Genomic DNA, 23,921 nt, shown 5'->3' with positions numbered 1-23,921 from the left:
TGTCCCTGAGTTGTAGCCTTTCATAATAAACTAGTAATCTAGTAAGTAAAAAAAAAAAAAAAAAAAAAAAAAAAGACTTACATTTGGATGGACCTGTATAGTTTTCTTTAAATAAAAAATAACCTAAATATACTGCATTTTTAATAGTTATTTAAAGACCTATTGTGTTTTCATTTTTTTGTAGATTGTCAAGAACCCCCTCCAAGAAAAGAAACAGAAATTCTGTCAGGTTCTTGGACTGAACAAACATATCAAGAGGGCACTCAGGCTACGTATAAATGCCGCCCTGGATACAGAACTCTTGGGAGTATTGTAATGGTATGCAAGGATGGAAAGTGGCTATCTCTTCATCCTTCGAGGAAATGTCAGAGTAAGTCATTCCTACACTTGTGAAATCTGTGAAAACTTTTAGTTGTGAAAATACTGGGTGCTACTATGGAAACGCTGGCTGAATTCTATCACTATTGTCATTTAAATACAAAATGATACATCCTCATTATTTTCTTTTTAACTTTTTATTTTATATTGGAGTATAGTTTATTCACAATGTTGTGTTAGTTTCAGATGTACAGCAAAGTGATTCAGTTATACATACACAAGTATCTATTCTTTTTCAAATTCTTCATCGTCATTATTCTTTACAAGGTGTTGTCATCTTCCAAAAGGTACAGATAACTTTGCCATTTTTCACTTTTCCATATTTTCAATTCTGTCCTCTAATACAATATCAAATATCCCTGTCCTTGAACTCATGTAAATTGTTACTCCCCGTGCTACATGCTAACATTACATCCTTTTTTTTTTTCATTTTAGAAAAGCCCTGCGGACACCCTGGAGACACTCCATTTGGTTCTTTCCATCTTGCAGTAGGAACTCAGTTTGAATACGGTGCAAAGATTGTTTATACATGTGATGAGGGGTATGTAGCCAATAGAAAAAGAGGCTTATAATTCAGATAATTCATAATGGAAATAGTAAATAGAAACTGTACTAATTTATGTGTTTAAGGTTACTATATTTTTCTATGAACATATTTATAAGTAACATACAAGCAACCTGAAAATTTAAACTATAATGGAAACGATTATATATTGATACAATTATCATCTCCTCAACACTGAAAAATTAAAATGAATTATGATTACTCTGGGAGAGTGTAGTTATAGGAGAGTGGGAAAATAGCATGCATATAAATAAAAATTCACTGCAATGAGTCATCACTACATTCTATTATGTGCAGAGTATTATAGGAGTTTGATATGTCAGGGAGAGTGGGAATGGTAACAAACTTATAGTACATGGTATCTATTTTGATAAAATTTTATAAAATTTAGCAGAAACAAGACTTTTACACTGAAATAATAACTACCATTCTTTAAGGTTCCACAAGCTGTAAATTATGACATGGACCAAAAATGCTGCTATGTTCAGAATCAGTGACTTTGTGCTTTCTAAGCACCTGTTGGTTTTCATGGCTAATCTTAACCCTGTGTTATCTCCTCAGTGTTCTTTCTTTCCTAAGATCCCCAGCCAGGCCAAAAAATTATTTTGAAGAAAGCTTCATACATGGGAAAACAGGACCATCGCACTTTTATACTACATAAATACACATAGGATCAAGAAATTACACATGGAATCATTATTCTCTTTCCATTTATTTCTTGAATTGAGGCAGTAAAATAAAATATTTTAAAGTTTAGGCTTTGGAGTAAGCCTATATTCCAAAACTCTACCACTTAATAACTATATGTATTTTTTAAAAATATCTCTTTACTCCCATGTGCTCACTTATAAAAGCAGAAACATATCAAGTGCTTCACAGGACTGGTGGGAGAAATAAATACGACACACACCTGAGGCCCTTAGAAGAGTTCCTGGGATATTGTAAACACCCAATAAGTATTAGTTCTTATAACTTAGTCTCTCCTTGGTCACTACCAGAGGGAGATTTTTCAAAGAGATTTGCCCCAATCTCTGAAATACCTCTTTCAATCCAGGCTAGTCTGGTCCCTAAAAGTTCCACCCTTGACATAGCAAAAGAGATCAAAACTCATAAACTTCTCCTACTAGATTCCCTAAATCTCAGTAATAAATAATATTTATAATTTGGCAAAGAGGTTAGTGACATATGTGCTTTGACTCTGGCTCTGTTTAACTCATCTTTGCCATGTTGTTCTTGTATTAACTATGGATAAACTGTCATAGACCCTGTAAGAGCAACTGTCTCCACCACCCTGCTTGGGCTTTCGACAGGACTAGATATTTGTCTGAAATAAAAGTCCTTGGACTGTTGTAAGGTCAGCATCAGAGGATATATAAGTCTTCTGACCCAATAGTGGAATCTGATGATAGAGTGGGTTTACTGTACCCACGGTTTCTGCCAGCCAACCCACCCTGTGTGTTCCCTTGTCCCATCCCCCTTTTGTCTGCTGTGCACCCATTTACCTGAATACTAGCCACTTACCAGAATACTCAATATGGAAAACCAGTTTGACCCTCCTACAGGGAGGGAGTCTTATAAGAGGCCTTCTGCACAGTGTTTCTGGTATTTTGCCAGCTTGGGGTTGCAGAAACACAAGCCCTTACTTTTCTCCAAACCAACATTTGGACAATCTCTCTCTCTTTCTCCCTCCCTCGATGTACACGGGCCCTATAGCATTACTGACCTTTTCAAGTCGTCTTAACAAGGGTTCTTCTGCCCGGTGTTCTTTCAGCCAATAGAATGAGACTGAGTTGGGTTCAGAAGCAAAGGAAAGCTTCATTTTAAAAAAAATTATTTTTTATTAGAGTCTAGTTGATTTACAATGTTGTGTTAGTTTCTGCTGTACAGCGAAGTGAATCAGTTATACGTATACATATATCCCATCTTTTTTAGATTCTATTCGCATATAGGTCAGATTGTCATACTGAGTGAAGTAAGTCAGACAGAGAAGGAAAAATATCATATGATATTGCTTTTATATGGAATCTAAAAAAGGGTATAAATGAACCTATTTACAAAACAGAAATAGAGTCACAGATGTAGAAAACAATCTTATGGTTACTAGGTGGGGGAAGGGGAGTGGGGAGGGATAAATTGGGAGATTGGGATTGACATATGCACACTACTATATATAAAATAGATAATTAATAAGGACCTACTGTATAGCACAGGAAAGCTTCATTCTCGCAACAGGTTGCAAGTGAGCGGGGCTGCTTTATAGGGTCTTGTCAGGTGGGAGGGGGCGGGGCAGCTGCTCTGCTCAGGCTCCAGACCACAGTGCTGGGTGCAGCATCTCTGCACATGGCACGATGCCGCCATCTTGGATGGAGTGTCGTGTGCAGGGTCTGCACACGGCCCTAAGCTGAAGTTTAGGGGCAGCCATTTTGAAGGAGGAACTTTAGTTTGAAGAGCCAGGTGCAATTCCTCTGCATGTGCGACCCTGTGAGCCAATGAAACTAGACTAAGCATGGCGGGGGTGGAGGAGGGGGAAAGGTTAGATTTATTCCCCACATTCTAGTTTTATTCCCCAGGAATTGTGAATGGGCTTTGCTGGTGACGCTAGCCGGTTTTGTGTAGAATTTTGCAGAACTCCTGAGAGAGATTTGGGCGAGTGGATGGGTCCCTGGTGTAGATGGAAAATATTCACCAGGAAATCTTCTTTCTCTGTTATAAGGTAGAGCCAAGAGAGGAACCAGAGAAGAACCTTTAATAACCAATTATTTTGTTCCTTCGTGTGACAGAGGCACAGAGTAAAAGTTTGACTTCAAGTTCTGTGACTCCCATTTACTCTGTTGAAATGTTTTCTTCCTGTAGAGAATTAGGAACAAATCAATCCCAATCCAAGAAAGACACGGTGTTTTGTTTTGTTTTTTCTTTTATTTTTTTTTGTGGTACGCGGGCCTCTCACTGCCGTGGCCTCTCCTGTTGCGGAGCACAGGCTCCGGACACGCAGGCTCAGCGGCCATGGCTCACGGGCCCAGCCGCTCCGCGGCACGGGGGATCCTCCCGGACCGGGGCACGAACCCGCGTCCCCTGCATCGGCAGGCGGACTCGCAACCACTGCGCCACCAGGGAAGCCTGACACATTGTTTTTTGAAGGAGAAAATTTCTTTTACTTGTGTAATTTGCAGAACAAATCTTATTTGCAGACAAAGGAAACATTTGTCCACGTAGAATTCTTTAGAAGTTCATGAAAGACCATTTTTCAAAATTCTCTCTTTTGTGGTTATCAAAATGCCTTCCATTATTTATTTTTTGAGGAGAAGGTTTTGTTTGTTTGTTTTGTTTTTTACCTCCACCCATCCAATGTAATAAATATTGAGGAGAAGGATGCTTTGCCTTCATCTGAAGCATCCGGGGATGACTGCACACTGTACACCTGCCCAAGGACCTTGCGTTAAAATACAGCATCTTTGGGCTTCCCTGGTGGCGCAGTGGTTGCGCGTCCGCCTGCCGATGCAAGGGAACCGGGTTCGCGCCCCGGTCTGGGAGGATCCCACATGCCGCGGAGCGGCTGGGCCCGTGAGCCATGGCCGCTGGGCCTGCGCGTCCGGAGCCTGTGCTCCGCAACGGGAGAGGCCACAGCAGAGGGAGGCCCGCATACCACAAAAACAACAACAACAACAACAACAAAAAAAACAGCATCTTTGGTTTTAAGATCAGACTTGATGAGTTACTATAATTCGACATTGAATGACTTCTATAAGCCAACTTGACTAAGTGACTGCACTCTGGAAAGCATCTCGGATCTCGGGGATGGAGATAGGGAGATGGAGACCAGTGCTGAAAATAAGCCACACTAAGACATTTTTGTTAGCACTATCCTTGATCATGTAAAAAGCCCAAAGCATCCAGAAAATATCACAATCATGGAGGGTAGGAGTATGGATAGAAATATGGAAAAAGAGTGGACGGGGGTGACATACGGTGACCTGTTGTTTACTATCATGTTTTTATCTTCTGTTTTTGGTGATTGTTTGTGGAGCTTATTACATTGTTAAATGTACCTCATTAGTGAAAAAATAAATTAATGAAGGAATAAAAGTGCATTATGCGTGAAACAGTAATGAGTTTGTGTCATGAACCAAGGGTTATGATTATTCCAAGTCCATACACCTGAGGGTTTGAGGGCCTTTCTTAAGAAAAGAAGGAGGGAAGTATATGCTGTTAATTTTCCTTGAAATGGAGTTTCTGGACATTTGAAATGGTATCAGACTTAAAACTGGGCATAAACGCGCATTAGCTCACAACTCCGTTATTGTTGGTTTTCAGGTATCAGATGCTGGGTGAGATGAATTTCCGTGAATGTGAGACAAATGGATGGACCAATAATATTCCCATATGTGAAGGTAGATGTAAAACTGATTTACAAGTATATTAAAACATATACTTAAAATATTAGGATTTTTTGAAATGTCTTACATCAAATATTCATAAAGTCTATAATTAAATATTTCTTACTCAAATTATTTTTGTGGATTCTACTGTAGTACAGAGTGGATATCTAATCCTTTTATTGCTGTTATTATGTGTTTCAATAACCAAATATAAATACAGGCTCATCTGATCTAATAGTTAACATATTACAGATTAGAAAAATCTAATTTTTTTTTTCCTTTTGGATTCTAACCACTAGAAATAACACAAGTATCACATCAAAATGAAGCTGAGAATTTCAACTTTATTCATGAAGAGGCATTCCCCCAAATAACGACCCCATGCAGGGATCTCTGGTAGCGGCTGAAGTGGAGAACATGATTTAGCCACCTCCTCCCTCTTGCCTGGCAAGGGGAGTTTTCCTCTGGTCTTAGTTGTACTGAAAAGAGGCAGGAACTAAGGAAGACCTCTGTCCTTTCTTACTGATCCATAAAGCAAAAATGAGAATGAAAAAATGCACATCCTGTTCCCAAATTTTGAACTAGTAATTCCAATCTCTAGTCATCCTGAAAATAAGAGATCAATCAGAATTGTTTTTCCAAGTTCCATGGTGAGGAGTAAGGAGAGAGGGAGAAGAAGAGAGAAGGAAAGGCCCAAAGGGAGACACAGAAAGAGAGAGAAAAACAAGGAGGAAGCGGAAGAGGAAGAAGGGGAGGGGGGAGGGGGAGGAGAAGAAACATGATGACTCAAAAATCCCGTTGTCTGAAAAAGAGAGTGGATCTTTCATCTGCGGAAATGAGGGGAAGGACATCAGTGTTCTAAGGAACATCCACATTGGAATCACCTGGGGTGTTTCTTAGAAACTGAAACTTTTGGATAGTAAAGATGTATGGAATCAGCATCCCTGGGGTGATAGGGCAGCCATAGAATTTCCATTTAACAGGCACCCTGGGTGATCATTGTAAAATAAAGATTGAATATCATAAGCTAAGGGATACTGGAAAATATTAAGGAAAATCAAAAAAGTTCTCAAGTTATTTTGATATGGAAAAAGGAAAATTAAAGACTATTTATTTATTGAAATAAACATAATCAGAAAGTTTGCTTTTACACCTTTTAGGAATACAGTTTTATATTATTGTGGGACTTAAATGGAAATTTTGTATTTAATTATCCCAAACTTTATATTTCTCAATTATTTAAGAAACACTTGTTTGCTACTACAAAATATATAAACTGTCATTCAAAAATTCAAAGTAGTAATTTTTTTTGTTCACTCTCATAGAAAAGAATCAGAGATAAACTTACAGTTTTTTTTTGTTTGTTTGTTTTTGGGGTTTTTTTACTTAGTAGAATTTATTTCTGGCTAACAGGTATATCAAATACATCTTTTAAAGAGTTAATTTCCTCCAATCTTGCTATTGGTATATATATATGTTATATATACTCATTTTTCATAATAAAATTTTCCAATTCTATTAGAAAAATTTATATTTATTTTTTTCAGTTGTTAAGTGTTTACCAGTGACAGAACCAGAGAATGGGAAAATTTTCAGTGGTGCCCTGGAACCAGACCAAATATATACTTTTGGACAAGCAATACAGTTTGAATGTAATTCAGGCTACATACTTGATGGACCTAAACAAATACATTGCTCAGCAGATGGTATTTGGAGTGAAGAAAAACCGAAATGTGTAGGTAAGATACACTTACTGTTTGATTATTTGAATGAGTTTAGTTTTTTTTCATGAAAATATGCCTTTCAAAACTATGCATCCTACAGAATCTGAAAAATACTAACTCACTAGCATTTATTCACCACTTACTATTTCCCAGTAAGCGATCTAAATTCTTTACACGTGTCATCTATTTTACCTTCCAAATGACTATGTGATTTATGTACTGTTTTCACCGCTATTTTATAATTGAGGAAATCATAGTGCAAAGAAATTAAATCACATGTACAAAATTATCATGGCATATATGGTAGAGGTAAGATTTAAACGTAGGTTATCTGACACTAAAGTCCATGCTCTTAACTATAATTAAATTGTAATTGACTCTTATGACTAACATAAAATCTTAAGCATTTCTGCCACAAGTTTAATATTAAAACTCCAGAATAGGTCATTTTTTTATTTGAAAAACTATCATTATTTCTATTGATGTGTCATGATAACATTGTTTTTGAATAACGCTTCTAGGAAGTGGCCCTGTTTTATACTTGCACCGGGAGTTTAGTATAAATATTGTTGAACTGAATTGAATCCACTAAATAAATCTTTGTCTTTAAAAAAAAGTTCCATAGTTAGCTAGAAGTTAGCATTTCTTTAGTTTTAATACTACTGACCTGTGCCTGATGACCAATATGATGATTCTGGCTTTTGTAATAATATATTTTGGTCAATTTATTTAAAAGTACCACACTTCGTTTGACCAGTATTTCTTTGGCAGAAGTTTCTGCCATATTTGTTTTCTAACATTATCTAAAATCCCCCAATTATTTACACTTTCCTAGTCTAGTCTCTCCTACAGTGAGATGAGGAGAGAAGCGTCCCTCTTCCTAGGAAGTCTTTTTTACAAAACTAGTTCTTCGAGTTAATAATGGCAAACATATTTATATTCAGTGTAGCAATTACTGTATACTCTAGAGGTTCATGGATGGGGCTTATTTCTTGCAACTAAATTTCTGTGGTTAGTGAAACCTTTCTGGAATGACTGATGCAGAAGATAAGTCTTAAAGGAAGAATGAGAATATTTCAGATGAAGTTGAGGAGGGGAAAAGCAAACCAGTCAGAAGAAGTTAGTGGAAAGGAAGGGACAATGGCCTTGAGGCCTCTTCGAGCATGAAGCTCCCCTATTCCCACTGTTCTCAGGGGCCTTAACTTAGGATCCAGGCAGGGAAGAAGTCAGTGATGGAGTGAAGATTGGTAGTCCAAGGTTCTGCGGGGCAACGTACACTGTGCTGAAGAATTAGGCTTTTATACAGACTGAATTGGGAATCAATGAAGCATTTAAGATGGAACAATAAAGTGACAAGAAAAAAAGATCATTAAGTTACAAACAGGAAAAAAAATTAAGATGAAGGGAGAATAAGATCTGGGGAATTAGTCACTGTTGCTGGAGTCCCAGAGAAAAATTTTGGAGTGACGATAGTGTGAAAGATGATGGCTAGTTCTTTTTATTTGGACTGAAAACTTGGACAGAAAACAAAACCACACAAGCTGGTCAGTTGCTTTTTGGAGATGTAATAACAATGAGATGTATTAATTTCTTTGACAAAGTGTTTTGTCAATAATTACTCTATTATCAATAACTAAGAAAATATGTAATCTTTACAGGTCACTCAGTGAAAATACATATCACATTAAACCTATTTCTGTATTCAATTTTCTATATACAGTTGATGAATGTTACTGGCCACTATTTATTTCAAGAGGACTAATTTATCCCCAAACTAAATAAATTAGCAACATGATTTAAATCAGAATTTTTACTTACTTCAAAAATGAATGTTAAGAACAACCGATAAATTATTCACCAAGCATTCAAGTCAAAACAGGACTTTTGTTTAGTTGTCTGATTTACCTAATGGAAACAAGAGTTGTATCTTTATATAACTATGTTTGGGACACAGTCCTTTAATATATAACAAACCTGTTGGAATTTAATCCCTTTTGTTTAGATATTTCCTGCAAACAACCAACCATTTTAAATGGATATCCTGTATCTCGGAAGGAAATTTATAAGGCAAATGAACGAGTTCAATATAAATGCGCAAGTGGTTTCGAATACAGGGAAAGAGGAGATGCCACATGCACTGAATTTGGATGGGCCCCAGTTCCTTCATGTAAAGGTAATGCTATGTTTCTCTTCTATATCTTTTGCTGTATATTTTTACCAATTGTTTTAATTCATATACTCCTTACGGTTAAGCAGTTTATTTTTTGTCACAATGGAGTATTAATGTTTATAGGAATCAACTATTAGAAAGACATAACATTTTATGTGTGCAAGGCCTGTTTTGAGATCAATTGGTGTGATTCTCTCACTCTGAAGATACACATAAACAGGACCAGAAAAGTTCAATAGCTCATTAAATCTTTGGTCTATGGTCACAAAGCAAATCTAGAACAGAGCCAGGACTGTAACAGGTTTCCTAATCCCCAGGTATATATACCTCTCAAATAATTAGATTCCTCTCGTAAAGCCCAACATTTCACTTTAAAAAGTAAATTATATTAATACCAGATGAGGTAATCCTCCATGGATAATGGAATTAAATAGAAGAAACTGGAGATTTCATTAACCACAGGCTTCATATGAATCAGCTGTGGTGATGGTGCTGAAAACAGCTCCTCTTTTACGCTTCCTAAGGGAAGGATGTTACACAGACTCAAAGAGTTCATTTCAAGTGTGCTCTTTGCCCACCAGAAATTACGTCTGCTTTCTTTGTGTTCTATTGAGCCTACCTTATTTAGAAAGGGATAGTTTCAACTATCATGGCTTAGAGAGAAAAATATATCAATAAATAGTTGAGGAATGTAAGAAGTCATAAGAAGAGCAGGCAGATACAGCTATAGCATGGTAATAACAGTGTTGAGTTATTTGCAAACACTTATGAAAAGGAGGGAGTTAGCTTTTGGTGAGGGCTGCTTCACCGAGTAAAACAAGTAACAGTATTATCACACATGACATCCGAGACAAGTGACTTTCTAAGAGGGCGACTTTTACAGGTATTGCCACACTGTGACCTTCACCTCTTAAGAGCCCTCTGAACTTTAAATCATGCTATTCGTAATAACATATATAAACCTTGCTTTGGTGATCCTCTTTTACAAAGTCTAGAGATAGTATTTGAGCTGATTTTATTCTTAAAAAAATTTAATTGAGCCCACGAGCAGCTCCTTGGAAAATACATCCTCCTGAATGACCTTCACTTTCAAGCATTGTTAAGAAAATATTTAGAAAGAAGTTAATGAACACAAGACGGTGATAACTGTTACCGAACCAAAATTTGGGTCTGCTCATGTGCACACAGTAAAGCTAATCTACTGACACCAGGATGTGGTGAAGGGAAGTGCAGCGTTTATTGCAGGCAGCAAGCAAGGAGCCCAGGGCAGCTAGTGCTCAAAAAGCCCAGCCTCCCCGATGGGTTTCAGCAAAGCATTTTTAAAGGACGGGTGAAGGAGAGGTGTCTCAGTGTATGTGATCAACTCGTGCCAATTGTCTGATTGGTTGATGGTGAGGTAACAGGGCAGTGTCACAGGGGTTAACATCATCAATCCTCAGGCTCCAGTAGGTCTGGGGGCTATGTGCTCATGGTCATCAAGTAGTTAACATCTTCCATTTGGTGGGGTTTTCAAATGTGTAAAACAACTCAGGAAATGTGCATCAGATACTATTATCTAGGTAGTTCAGAGAGGAACTACAGCAGAGGATATGGGGGAGGGGTCTGTCCTGGGAAGGCCCCACAGGGTCCTGCTCTGTTACACAACCACATGAGATCTGTGTGAGGCTGATGCTGTGTGGAGTCCAGCTGTTTATCTCCATGGCATTCGTGGCTCCTGAGCAAAGAAGGTGGATGCACAAGTTCTCTGTCGTCAAACTCTGCCATATATGCTACTTCCAGAGCCCCTCTTCTATCCATCCGATCACCAAAATAGAGCTTATAAACCACTTATTTTATATCGGGACTCTTGTCCTGTATTGAGGATAAACATTAGAATAAAGTTTCAATGAATTTCAGGTTTCAATGAATTCAAAGTAAAGCTTCAGGAATTCAATTTTACTTGGACACAGGACTCAGGATAACATGACGTAGAAGTCATTGAATTATTCCTTTTTCTTGGTCACTTACCTACCTACTTAAAACTCTTCCTTAGAACAGATCCATTTTAGTAGTGGGAAATCTCTCTTTTTCCCACAGTGTTACTACAATTTCTAGGCTTACTACTCTTAAAACCAGACTCCTTTACACACACACATCAAAGAATCCACATCTATAAGACATTTTCCTTTTAGAAGTTCTTTTTCATTTTCCCAGTCACAAGTCATAACTTAAAAATTCAAGACTGTATGCTTTAAGGTCCTGCTTTCTTTAGTGAGAGAGATACCAGGATTAGGATTGGTACTCTCTCTTTTATAAGATAATTTGCTAAAGATCAATATAAGTAAAGAGTGGTTCACCCCAAATTAGATATGCATGCTCTCTCTCTTAAAGATGCTTCATTTTATTAAAATGCATTTTACATTAACTAGATATAGATAAGTCTGTTTTTGTTTGTTTTGTTTTGTTTTGTTTTGCGGTACGCGGGCCTCTCACTGTCGCGGCCTCTCCCGTTGCGGAGCACAGGCTCCGGACGCACAGGCTCAGCGGCCACGGCTCACGGGCCCAGCCACTCCGCGGCATGTGGGATCTTTCCGGACCGGGGCACGAACCCGTGTCCCCTGCATCGGTAGGCGGATTCTCAACCACTGCGCCACCAGCGAAGCCCGAAAGATTTTAGAATTTAGAAATTGGAGGACATTGGTGACTTTTGTCAGAGCAATGTGAACACAATGGTGGTGTGAGAAGCCAGATGGCAACAGGTTGAAGAATAAATGGGAGGAGGAATGGAATGCCTTAGTGCAGTGTAAGTGTCTGGGACGTTAAGCTTTGGATTGCCAGGGCATCCATTTTAAAGGCATTTATCTTGAGTGAACATACTGTCAGCTGTGTGACACAGCTACTGTCCAAATAACTAGATAAGGAACCAGACTGCCACACCCATGAAGGTCCCTTTATAGAAAGCCCTGGGTGACCTAGATAACTGACAGCTTTTCCCTTCCCTCGCCCTAATTCCCACTCTTCTGCTTTAAGTTCACCAATAAAGAGTGAACCTGAGAACCGTAGACACCCACTCTGAGACTCTAATAAAAACAGAGCTCCAAGTTCGTTCTGTCTCTCTCTCTCTTTCTCTTTCTCTCTTTTTCTACCTCTGACCTTACTGTGGAGCAGTCCTCAGGTGTACTGGGTACACTTCAGCACCTGTGAGTAATAAATCTGCTTCTTCAGAGTTTCCTGACGATTGTTGCTGAGGGGCCTCTTGCAATCATTATAAGAACCACAGGGCCGGTCCACCCACAGCATTGACTCCCGTCAGGAAATGTCTGTGGAGGCTCCACACAAGCAGTACAGCCCAGGTGAGTGCCTCAGACAACCCAGCTGATAGCGGCCCTATGGATAGGCTGAGAATGATACAACAATTACCTAAACTTGGACAAAGGGTAGAGAGAAGGAGTTTAAAATTGGAGATGTTTGCATATCCATCTAAGACAGAGTGGCTGACAAAATGAGAGAGAGAGAAGACATAAACAATGGTGCAACATCCATGGAAAAATGAGAAGTTTGAGAAGCTATCTTGAATCTGAACACACGCAAGAAACAAACAACAACAGCAGCAGCAACAACAACAACAAACACACCTTATTATCAAAGCCTAATGGAAAGGCTTAAGTCCAGGATAGATACAGCTAAAGTTGAAGAAATCTTGGGAGAAAAATCTAGGGAACTCAAGACTGGTAGTCTCAATTGTTTCCTGTGAATGCAAGGACTTATTATCTGTTTATGAGAGAGCAATTGTGTTAGGTGCCTTGAGCAAAGTAAGGAGACTGTAGGTCACTGACTTTGGGAAATGGAAACAAAAGTAAATTAGGAGCATATAAATAAATGAATTTCAGGCAATGCTGAATGTCCACCACAGGTTTTTAGCCCAAAATACAACATGGCACCATTATAGATGGTTCTGTAACATTTCTACAATAGTTAAAAAGCATGATATTTTATTAGAAAAGGAATATTGCAAATTGCTCCATTGTTGAGATATAGCAAAGTTTACATAAGTGACTGAGAAAAGCTTTATAAATTAGGAAAGACTAGGTAAAAGGATAACACACTGTAATCCCCGTGTCAAATCCAGTCTGTCCCCTTTTTTGTAAACAAAGATTTATTGGAACAGAGCCATGCCCATTTGTGTATGTATTGTTTATGGCTATGTGTGCCCTACAATGGCAGAGCTGAGTAATTACATCAGAGACCTTTCATCTGGCCCTTTCTATAAAAGATTTTTCAAATCCTGGATTAGGTTGTTCTATTATAGGAAGAAAAATGTATTCCAAAATCTCAGTGGCTTAATACACTAAAGTGTATCTCCTATTCATGCTCACTTCCAGTGTAGGTCAGAAGGGTCTCTGCTCATCATTTTCATTGTAAGAATCAGGGGATGGAGACATCACCTTTCCATGTTCTTCTTTTAATCACTGCATCTATGGGGAAGAGAACATGAAAATTCACACAATGACTGTTACAGTCACAATGACTGTTCCTCCCTAAAGGGACACATATTACTTCCATATTCATGTCATTGTCCTATGCAAGCCATGTGTTTATGTCTACTTCAAAGGGGAAGGGGTATACTATCCAACCAAGCGTCTGGAGGGAGGAGACAGAATATTTGTAAATAGTACTTGTGAGAATGACAGAAGCTTAGGAACTTGCAGAAAGTGGAAAGAATAGCTGAAGTGATATACCAAGAATTCATTGCCGGGTGCGGAATATCATGAAGATTGTGTTGGCTTTGGAGAGAGAGGATTCAAGAGTCCAGAGGGCACAAATACATTAGATGCGAAATACAATGGAAGGAAATATGAGTGATACAGCAGGAAGGGTATTAGGCTGTGCTCATTTTAATGACATTTTGTGCTGGACTAAGAACAAATAACATCCACTTTTATATTTTTATATACTTGATTCTTTTTAATGGATAGTTATTTCTATATTGTACACATATCTTTTTTCTTTTCAGAAATAACATGTGATCCTCCTTATATTCCAAATGGTATTTACACACCTCAATTAACCAAATACAGAGGTGAAGATAAAATCACTTATGAGTGTAAAAGTGGCTTTTCTCCTGTGATCCAGGGAAATGTTGCAATGTGCACGAGTCATGGCTGGTCACCTGCTCCAAGGTGTTCCTGTAAGTTTCACTCATATCTTGACCTACTTCTTAATTCTGAAGTTTCTTTCTCTTAAACACACAAATGTGGGGACAGAATAAATCCAAGTATTTGCCCTACTGTGTATGCAAAGTAGAGGCTTTAGAGACATTCTTCACTTTTCAAAGTAGACAGTTCTAAGGAGGAATAAAAACATTTTTGTAAACTAAAAACTCTTTAAATTTTTTGCTACTCAAAATTAAATATATGTCTGTGTGTATGAATATATAATTCTCTAATATAATTCTAATATCTGAACTAAAACATTGAGTAAGTCTTACATCAACTAACACCTAGTATATTAGTTACCTAGAGCTGTGTAAAAATATTCTCCCAAAACATATGGGCTTAAAACAACACACCTTTATATTCTTAGGGCTCCTATGGGTCAGGAATTAGGAAGTGGCTAAGTTGGCTAGTTCTGAATCACACTTCTTGGGCTGCAGTCGGGGTGCTGGCCTGGGCTGCAAGTCACCTGATGGCTCATTTGCTTCCTAGACTCTCTCACCTGGCTTTGGGTGGGAAGCCTCAATACCTTGCCACATGGGCATCTCCGCAGATTGCTTGAGAGGAAGCTATCTTTCCCCAGAGCTAGTGATCCCAGAGAGAGCAGGAAGTTTCCATACCATTTATGACCTGGTCACACACCGTCACTGTCACTTCAGCCATATGTATTCTTTAGAAGTGGGTCACTAAGTCCAGCACATTCAAGTGTGGGGAATTAGGCTCCAATTTTGGGAGGGAGGAATGTGCAAGACATTGTGGAATTTTCTAAAACTATCACATTTAGAAAAATGTCACTCAACTGAACAGAGTATTTTATTCCTAGGGATGCTTCCTTTACCTTTTTTCAAGTGTTTTCTGTCTCTACAATCATATTCTTTTTCTTTATACATCACAGTTTATTGTAAAGATACACTACAGTTAAACTCGATCTTGCATGAAAGAAAAATTTAATGATACAAATAATAGATCAATGACCTCAATGTTAATTCCAGGCATAAGTCCAAAATGATTTTTCAAAGTATGAGTCCCTTAAAAGGGAAGCTATTATCAGTATGAAACAGATTTCAATATGCATAAGAAATATAAGAGAAATGTTTAATCATGTTAAAGTTTGGTTTATGAATATGGCAGATGAGTCGGACTGTACCTCAACGAGTTTATCTCACAAGGGAACATCCGAAGTTCTTGTGGACAAGATGGGGAAATTGACCAGTAAGATGGTTTATCAGATATTCATAATTTCATTAAATAAGCCTATCTTATTATCAGATTCAGGACTGTGTTCTCAGGCCTGCCCCATTCCTCTGGTTTAATGGTGTAGAGGAGATGCAGTACGAATTCACCGCTGGAATGATACAGGGGTGCTGAAAGAGAACCTGCATTAGGACAGAGTCATCACTCAGAAAGACTCCCATGTGCGAGGTCGGATCTAATAACATGAAATTTAACAGTGATAACTGTAAAATCCTGGGTTTGGGCCATAGGAGTCAGCTGCACAAGTACAGAAAGAGTAGAAACACTTTTAAAAATTAGTGAATATTTTAATCAGTTTTGAGATCAGTCTGAGCCAACACTGTGATGGCACAGCCAAAGCTGCTCATGAGACCGGAGCTCGTGTTTGTAGAAGTGTGAGAGGGTAGTGAGGCTGTTCTAAGTCATGCCAATGTGAGTGCTGATCCGACCACAGTGGAATAATACATGTGCTTCAGGAAATGATCTGGTTGGAGAGATACAAACACATTCACATGTGACCGAATGAAAGACAAAAATAGAAACAGGGCTCAGGCCAGTGATAGTAATAATACTTACTTTCAATTATGTCCTCTGTGTGTACCTTTTGGAAACGAATCTCAGTGGATTATTTTACTGTATTCATATTGCATGAAGAAACATAGTGAAGTGGATAAACATACTAGTTCTGAAATCAGATGATCAGGATTCAAATCTCTGCTCTACAGTTTAATGGCAAAGTTAACTGAGTTCTTTAAGATTTGTTTCTTGCAAATACAAAGACTCAAGCTTGCCCAACATAGAATTATTTTTAAATACACATATCTTGACATAACATGATGGAATTTGTAAAATCCATGGATGAAGAGAAAATCTTCTAAATCTCCAAAAAGTAGTGTTAAAAAAACTAGTCTGTTACGTAAAAGGAATAAGAGTAAATAAGCATTTCAGTCTGAAAAGAGTGGGAAGCTTCACAAAAGTGGGGAAAACCTATCAATGATGAGAGATACAGTCTACAGGACAAGAATCTATACCAAGAGAAGGTATCATTCAGAAGTCTTTGTTAAACAAACACATTAGGATATGCAAAGATTCAAAGTTTATAATTCACATAGCAAGTCTGTAAAAACAGCTTGAAAGATTTCTGTAATCATACAAAAAACAAAACAGATCATTGATCTTAAGGAAGATAAAAATGGTAATGAATATTGTGTGTGCGTGTTGTACATATTTTTAATGTGATGCATATGTGTTCCTGTAATATCATATTTCATGATGTAAAATAAATACTAGTGTAGTATAAAAAGTATTAGATTATCTCCAAACCATCCAATAAAAAGGGTAAACTTTTCTGAAAAATATTATATATAAAACTGTTATAAACAACATAACACTTAAGAATACATGTGAAAATTACTCAATACATAAGAATAACAATAAATGTAATTATATTATACCTCACTTAACATATTTATAAGAAACAGTGAAAAAAAACATCATTCTCTAATTAAAATTAGAAATAAGCATTCAAGTGTTTCCCTTAATCGTAACCATATGGATATTAAGAATTATTCATTCATTGTTCATTTCTCTGATTAGATAAAGAAGGGAAAATATGCCTTAATGTCTAGTTTGAGGGTTAAATAAGAATGTTTTTTTTTCTGTGTAATGTGATCAATGGATCAACTGTTGTGCTTCTCTACACTTTTCACACATTTCCAATAAATGGAAAAGTAAACTAATGAGTGTTAATCTAAAAACAAAAACTGTTTTCCTACACTGACTTGGTCTGAGATTAAAAGCCAGGATGCTGATTTCTGATGAGAGTGAAAAAGAAAGAAAAAGAAGACAGATGAGCTGCACGATAAAATTTGGACTTTCGTCTCTCGATTAAGATGCTAATTTAGCCAACCAAGGCTAGGACTTAGGTACTTAAGGATAATTAAATCAATAGCTCTGTATAGTTTTCTAGCAAGAGAGCTCACATATAAACTTTATGTAATATGACTCACAAGACATAATTTGATCTTCATTAACAAGGACCTCCTTACATACCTCAAGCATCTGAGTTTTCTATAACTTTTCTTTTCCTAGAAACTCTAACGCAATGAGGGTAATTAAGCTAATAGGAATATAATTCATAGATGAAACATCTGATCTCTAATTTGATTGTTTACTAAGGTAAAACATTATTCATACTTTTTTTTTTATTCCAAGTCAAACCTTGTGATTTTCCAGTAATAAAACATGGAAGGCTATATTATGCACATAGAAGATACTTTCCAGCAAGCTTAGGTCAACAGTTCTCCTATCACTGTGATCAGTATTTTGTGACTCCTTCACAAAGTTCCTGGGATTACCTTACTTGCACACGAAAAGGATGGTCCCCAGAAGTACCGTGCCTCAGTAAGTAAACCTCTTTAATTTTATATGTATAAATCTTCCAAAGAGTGGAGAAACAATCATACATAAGTGAGTACAATTAAGTCTTGCACAACAAAAATAAGGCCAAGGGTCAAGTTCTGTGAGCAAAATGACCCAAATAAACCTTCTTTTTATGAGGAGCTCTCCATGGAAATCACATGAGAAATATAGAGATTTTATAAGAATATCTGCATCATTTACACATATTGTAATTATAAAAACTAAAGATAAATAAATGGTATATTGATTTTTTCTTTTTTAACAAACACGTGGGAGTAGATTTCATTTTCATTAAGTTATTTGTTCTTTTTGAATACTAATGCATTGTCAGGTAAATACTATAAAGTTAATTTTTAATGTGCTATTTTACCAAATATATGTTATTTTTTTCTTTTCTATTGTCTTTATGATCCTTAGGACAATGTACTTTCAATTACTTGGAAAATGGACATTACCCAAATTACGAAGAAAAATATTTACAAGGTAAAACTGTAACAGTTCGCTGCTATAATGGCTACAGTCTTCCGAAGAACCAGAACACAATGACCTGTACAGAGAAGGGATGGTCTCCTCCTCCCACATGCATCCGTGTCAGTGAGTAAACTGGTCCGAGATCCCAGTATATTTATAATTTTCAAAGACTCAGCTATATTATCCACTGAAAAATGTTTTTATCAACTTTTTCTTGTTTTGCCAAAGGACTTATTTAGTTTTATTTTTTACAAGTGTGTGTGAGTGTATGTACAGACTTCTTGATAAGTATATAACAAAATAAATGTGCCTATTGATAGACATTAGTCAAGAATACAGGGGAAAAAAAAATACAAAGAGGAAACCTATAATAACAGAGAGATGTCAGCAAGATGGCCGAATAGGAGTTTTACTGTCTCTCCTGATTCAAATTTTGACAGTCATGAATCGATGAGAATAGCTTTGTGGGATTCTAGGAGTCTAGCAGAGAAATTATAGCACACTGTTGGAGCACAGAGATTCAAGACGGAATGCATCAAAGAGGGTTAGAGGAACAGTGTCACTTTACCTGTGTCACCTCTCCCCTAAAGTAGCACAGCTTAGTGCCCAGAGAGACCCCCTCAGCACAGGATTTCACCTGTGGGGGAAAATAAGTGCATGTGAGTAAGGGTCAGCTTCCTCAACTTGCAATACTGATCAAAAGGCCCACTTCTCTCTCACCCCATCCAGAATAATGGGGTAATCTGCATGACTGAGGGGTGGGGAGAGGCCAGGAGTACAGCATCCAGGGCTACAATTCATCAAGAGACAAGGATCCTACTGACCATTTTGTAGACACCACCAGCTGGCTGAGATAGAGGTGAAGAAGTTCAAGAAGATGACAGAGGGCCTGGGTCCAGCACCATCAGGGACCTCGCTGTGACAGGACTGGAGATGCAGGTAAAACTGCTCCAGAGCCTGGGCTTAAACTCAACCTTCATCACCGATGTCTCCACTCCCATCAATCTCTTCTTCAACAAAGCTTTGGGTCTGCTGGGGCTCAGGTCTGAGGCCCAGCCCCCAGCCAAGAAGGCAGCCTCGGGGCCCAGCACCCAAGAGGGCTTACTTCTCCCCTCCACTGCTGGCTCTCTAACTCTTAGAAGCAACAGGTCATGCCTTAGCCCCCTACTGCACTGACAAATAAAATTGACACTTCTGGGCATTTAAAAAAAGGAAGCCCACCCTCTAACCATTGCAGACAACTAGTTTGTGAATCCTTCTCACCCATGTGCACCCTCAACACATCCACATCCCCCTGCCCCATGACCAGCTCCCTGTTAATGTCCCCAAGGTGGCGATGCAAACTTTTGCAGGTGACTAGTGAGACATCTAGAAGCCAGCCTGACCCTGTGGGATTGTGAGAAAACACACAAACATGAGCATTTGTCATTGCCCCAGGGAAAGCAACCAGGAAGCTGTCAGCTCACAGACTGGCTTTGCCAGTCTTTGCATACAATCTTCAAAATTCTCTCCCACGAGGGATCAAGATGTGTGGAACAGGTGTGCCCTTAAAATAGGTCTGGAAAAGCCTGTAGCAGTGTGACAGAATGTATTTTCCTCCCCGGTCAATCTGTAAAGACTGGAGGAAGCAATTGCTTCTTTAAGTGTGAAGACAGCAACAGGCGACTTCAAGAAACAAAAAAATCAAAGGACTACAATACAAACAAAGGAACACAATAGTTTTCCATTAACTGACCTCAAATAATGGATATGTACAATTTATCTGATAGATGCTTCAATATAGTTACTTTAAAGAACTTCACTGAGATGCAAGAAAACACGGGCAATTTAAAAAGTCAGATAAACAATAACTGAACAAAACAAGAAGTTTAGCAGGGAGATAGAAAACATGGAAAAAAAAAACAGTAATTCTGAAAGTACTGAATACAATGAATGAAGTGATAAATACAATGGAGAGCATCAACCACAAACTATCAAGCAGGAAAAAAAAACTCATGTGAAAGTATCCTGTCAGAGTGAAGAGAGCCTACAGGAATGATTGGAGACCATCAAGAGAAACATTGTAGAGATTATGGGTGTCCCAGGAGAAGAATGGGAGAAAGAGCAGAAAGTTTATTTAAAGAAATAATGGCTGGGAAGTCATGGACATTCAAGATCATGCATTTCATAAGTCCCCAAACAGATTCAAACAAGAGATATTCTATATACAAGACACATTGTAAAAAACTGTCTAAAATCATTGGCAAAGAGAATTTTTGAAGCTGAGAGAAAAACCTCCACAAACAAAAGGGATTCCCCATAAATATATAAGCAGGTTAATAAAACTGCAGAAACACTGCACACCAGGAGAGAGAGGGATAAAATATTCAAATTACTGAAAGAAAAAAACCTGCAACTGAAGAATTATTTGCCTGGAAAAGCAGTCTTGTAGCAATGAAGGGGATATAAAGACTTTCCCCGATGAATTAAAAACTGAAGGAATTCATTAGTACTAGATCTTACAAGAAATGCTGAAAGGAGTTCTTCAAGCTGAAAGAAAATGATGTTAATTAGTAATGTGAAACCATGAAAATATACAACACATACAAAATAATGTAAATTGTGATATCAAAACAAAATAGGTGGGGAGGAAAGTGAAAGGGTAAAGTTTGGGTGCAATCACAGTGAATTTGTTATCAGCTACAAATAGACCGTTAAACCTATAAGATATTTTGTGTAAACCTTGTGGTAATCACAAAACAAAACCTATTTTAGATACACAAAAGATAAAGGAATCAAAGTATACCACTACAGAAAATCGTGAATTCTCTAAGAAAGGGTGCAAGAGAAAGACCTAGGAACAATATTTACCATATAGTAGCTAGAAAACAGTTAATGAGATTGTATTAGTAAGTCCTTAGCTATCAATAATAACATTAAAAGTAAATGCATTCTATTCTCCAATCAAAAGACATAGAGAGTGCATAAAAAAAAAGGGGGGGAGAACAAACAGAAGATCCAACTATAAACTACCTAGAGGTAAAATTAAACTGAAACTCATTTCAGCATTTAGGACATCCAAAGGCTAAATTGAATGAAAAGACAATATTCCATGCAAATGGACATCAAAAGAGAGCAGGGATAGCAATACTTATTTCAGAAAAATAGACTTTTAGTCAAAACTGTAAACAAGAGACAAGAAGGTCATTATAAAATGAAGGGATCAAATCAAGAGGATTTAACAACTTTAAATATATATGTATCCAGCATGGGAGCACCTAAGTACATTAAGCAAATTCTAACAGATCTAAACAGAGAAATAGCAGTATAATAATAGTAGGGGAGTTCAATACTTTCAAAAATGGGTAGATCATTCACCCAGAAAATCAATAAAGAGCAATTCGACTGGAACCAAACTTAAACAAATGTACCTAACAGACATGTCAGAATATTCCATTCAACAGCAGAATAAATATTCATCCTAAGCATACACAGAACATTCTCTAGGAGAGATAACATGCTTGGTCACAAAACAAGCCTTAAAAACCTTAAGATGACTGAAAGTATACCAAACATTTTTTGGACCACAATGGTATGAAACTAAACAATCAGTAACAGGAAGAAAAGTAGAAAACTGAAGGTATGTGGAATCAAAACATTTCTCAATAATGGGTCAAAATAGATATCAGGGAGAAATAAAAATATATTCTAAAGGAAATGAAAATTTAAGCACAACAAAAGCAGTTCAGGGTTTCCCTGGTGGCGCAGTGGTTGAGAGTCCACCTGCCGATGCAGGGGACATGGGTTTGTGCCCCGGTCCGGGATGATCCCACATGCCGTGGAATGGCTAGGCCCGTGAGCCATGACCGCTGAGTCTGCGCGTCCGGAGCCTGTGCTCCGCAGCGGGAGAGGCCACAACAGTGAGAGGCCTGCATACTGAAAAACAATAAAAATAAAATAAAAAAGCAGCTCTATGAGGAACATTTATAGTGATAAAATCATACATTAAGAAAAAAGGAAGATCTGCAGAAAACGAGCCAATTTTACACTCAAAGAAAAAGAACAAATTAAGCATGAAGTTAGCAGAAAGAAGGAAATAACAAAGATCAGAACAGAAATATATGAAATAGAGAAAATACAACAGAAAAGATCACAACATACTTGCTTTTGCAAAAAGATAAATAAAATGAACAAAACTAAACTAGATTAAGAAAAAAAGAGATCAAACTCATATAAGTTAAATCAGAATTGAAAGATGAGACATTACATTTGATGCCACAGCAATGCCAAGGATCATAAAAGACAACTATGAACTATCATATGCCAACAAATTGGATAACCTAGAAGAAATGGATAATTTCCTAGAAACTTATAATTCAACAATATTAACTCATTTAAAAATAGAAAATCTGAACAGAATAAAATTAGAAATAAAATTGAATCAGAAATTTTAAATCTTCCAATGAAGTAAAGCTTCAGGACCAGATGGTCTGATTGGTAAATTTTACCAAGGATTTAAAGAATAAATGCCAATCCTTCTCAAAGCAGTCAACAAAACCCAATGGCATGTTTTACATAAGTAAAATAAATAATCCTAAAATTCATATGGAATCACAAAATACCCCCTTTTCTTGAGAAAGAACAACAAAGCTGGAGGCATTACACTTCCTGATTTCAAACTATAGCTTGAGAGCAATAGTAATCAAAATAGTATGATTCTGGCATAAATAATAGACACATAGCCAATGGAACAGAATTGAGACCCAGAAATAAGCCCGTGTGTCACCTAATATTTAACAAGGCAATCAAGAATACACAATGGGGAAATGATGGTGTCTTTAGTAAATGGTGCTGGGAAAACTGGATATGTACAAACAAGAATGAAATTGGACCCCTATATGAAAACACCAACAAAAATTAACTCTAAATGAATTAGAGACTTAAATATATGACCTGACACCATAAATGTCATAAGAGAAAACTTGGGGAACTAGTTTCTTGACATTGGTTTAGGCAATGATATTTTTTGATTTGTCATCAAAAGCACAAGTAACAAAAACAAAATTTAAGTGGGACTGTATTAAACTAAAAGTTCTGTTCAGCAAATCAACAAATGAAAAGGTAAACTATGGAATTGAAAACCATATATCTAATAAGAGGGTGATATTTTTTTTAAAAAAAGGACTTTTACAACTCAATAGCAGAAAAATCAAATAATCTGATTTAAAAATGAGCAAAGGATCTGAGTAGACATTTTTCTGAAGAATACACGCAAATGGCCAACAAGTACATGAGTAGATAGTAAAACAATTACTAATCTTCAGGGAAATACAAATCAAAACCACAATGAGATATTACCTCACAGCTTTTAGAATGTCTTTTATCAAAAAATATAAGTGTTGGCAAGGATGT

General features: G+C 37.2%; 1 protein-coding gene across 4 annotated transcripts in view; it reads left to right on the top strand.

The window, feature by feature from the left end:
- LOC102991067 (complement factor H-like) overlaps window positions 1-23,921 on the top strand; it is a 141,097-nt gene that overhangs the window by 23,730 nt on the left and 93,446 nt on the right. For 2 of the 4 annotated variants that reach the window (XM_028488298.1, XM_024130719.2), the window contains exons 2-9: window positions 185-370; window positions 814-919; window positions 5,255-5,331; window positions 6,867-7,058; window positions 9,046-9,216; window positions 14,207-14,380; window positions 17,853-18,041; window positions 18,477-18,653. In XM_028488298.1, the coding sequence (XP_028344099.1) occupies window positions 185-370; window positions 814-919; window positions 5,255-5,331; window positions 6,867-7,058; window positions 9,046-9,216; window positions 14,207-14,380; window positions 17,853-18,041; window positions 18,477-18,653 (1,272 nt within the window). The remainder of the gene's footprint in view (window positions 1-184; window positions 371-813; window positions 920-5,254; window positions 5,332-6,866; window positions 7,059-9,045; window positions 9,217-14,206; window positions 14,381-17,852; window positions 18,042-18,476; window positions 18,654-23,921) is intronic. The other 2 variants (XM_028488295.1, XM_028488297.1) reach the window with 2 other exon arrangements.

This window comes from Physeter macrocephalus, chromosome 4, assembly GCF_002837175.3.
Source record: "Physeter macrocephalus isolate SW-GA chromosome 4, ASM283717v5, whole genome shotgun sequence".
In the NCBI taxonomy this organism is placed as follows: domain Eukaryota; kingdom Metazoa; phylum Chordata; class Mammalia; order Artiodactyla; family Physeteridae; genus Physeter; species Physeter macrocephalus.
The sequence above is the reverse complement of the archived record's forward strand: the minus strand, read 5'-3'. Positions and strand labels throughout refer to the sequence as shown.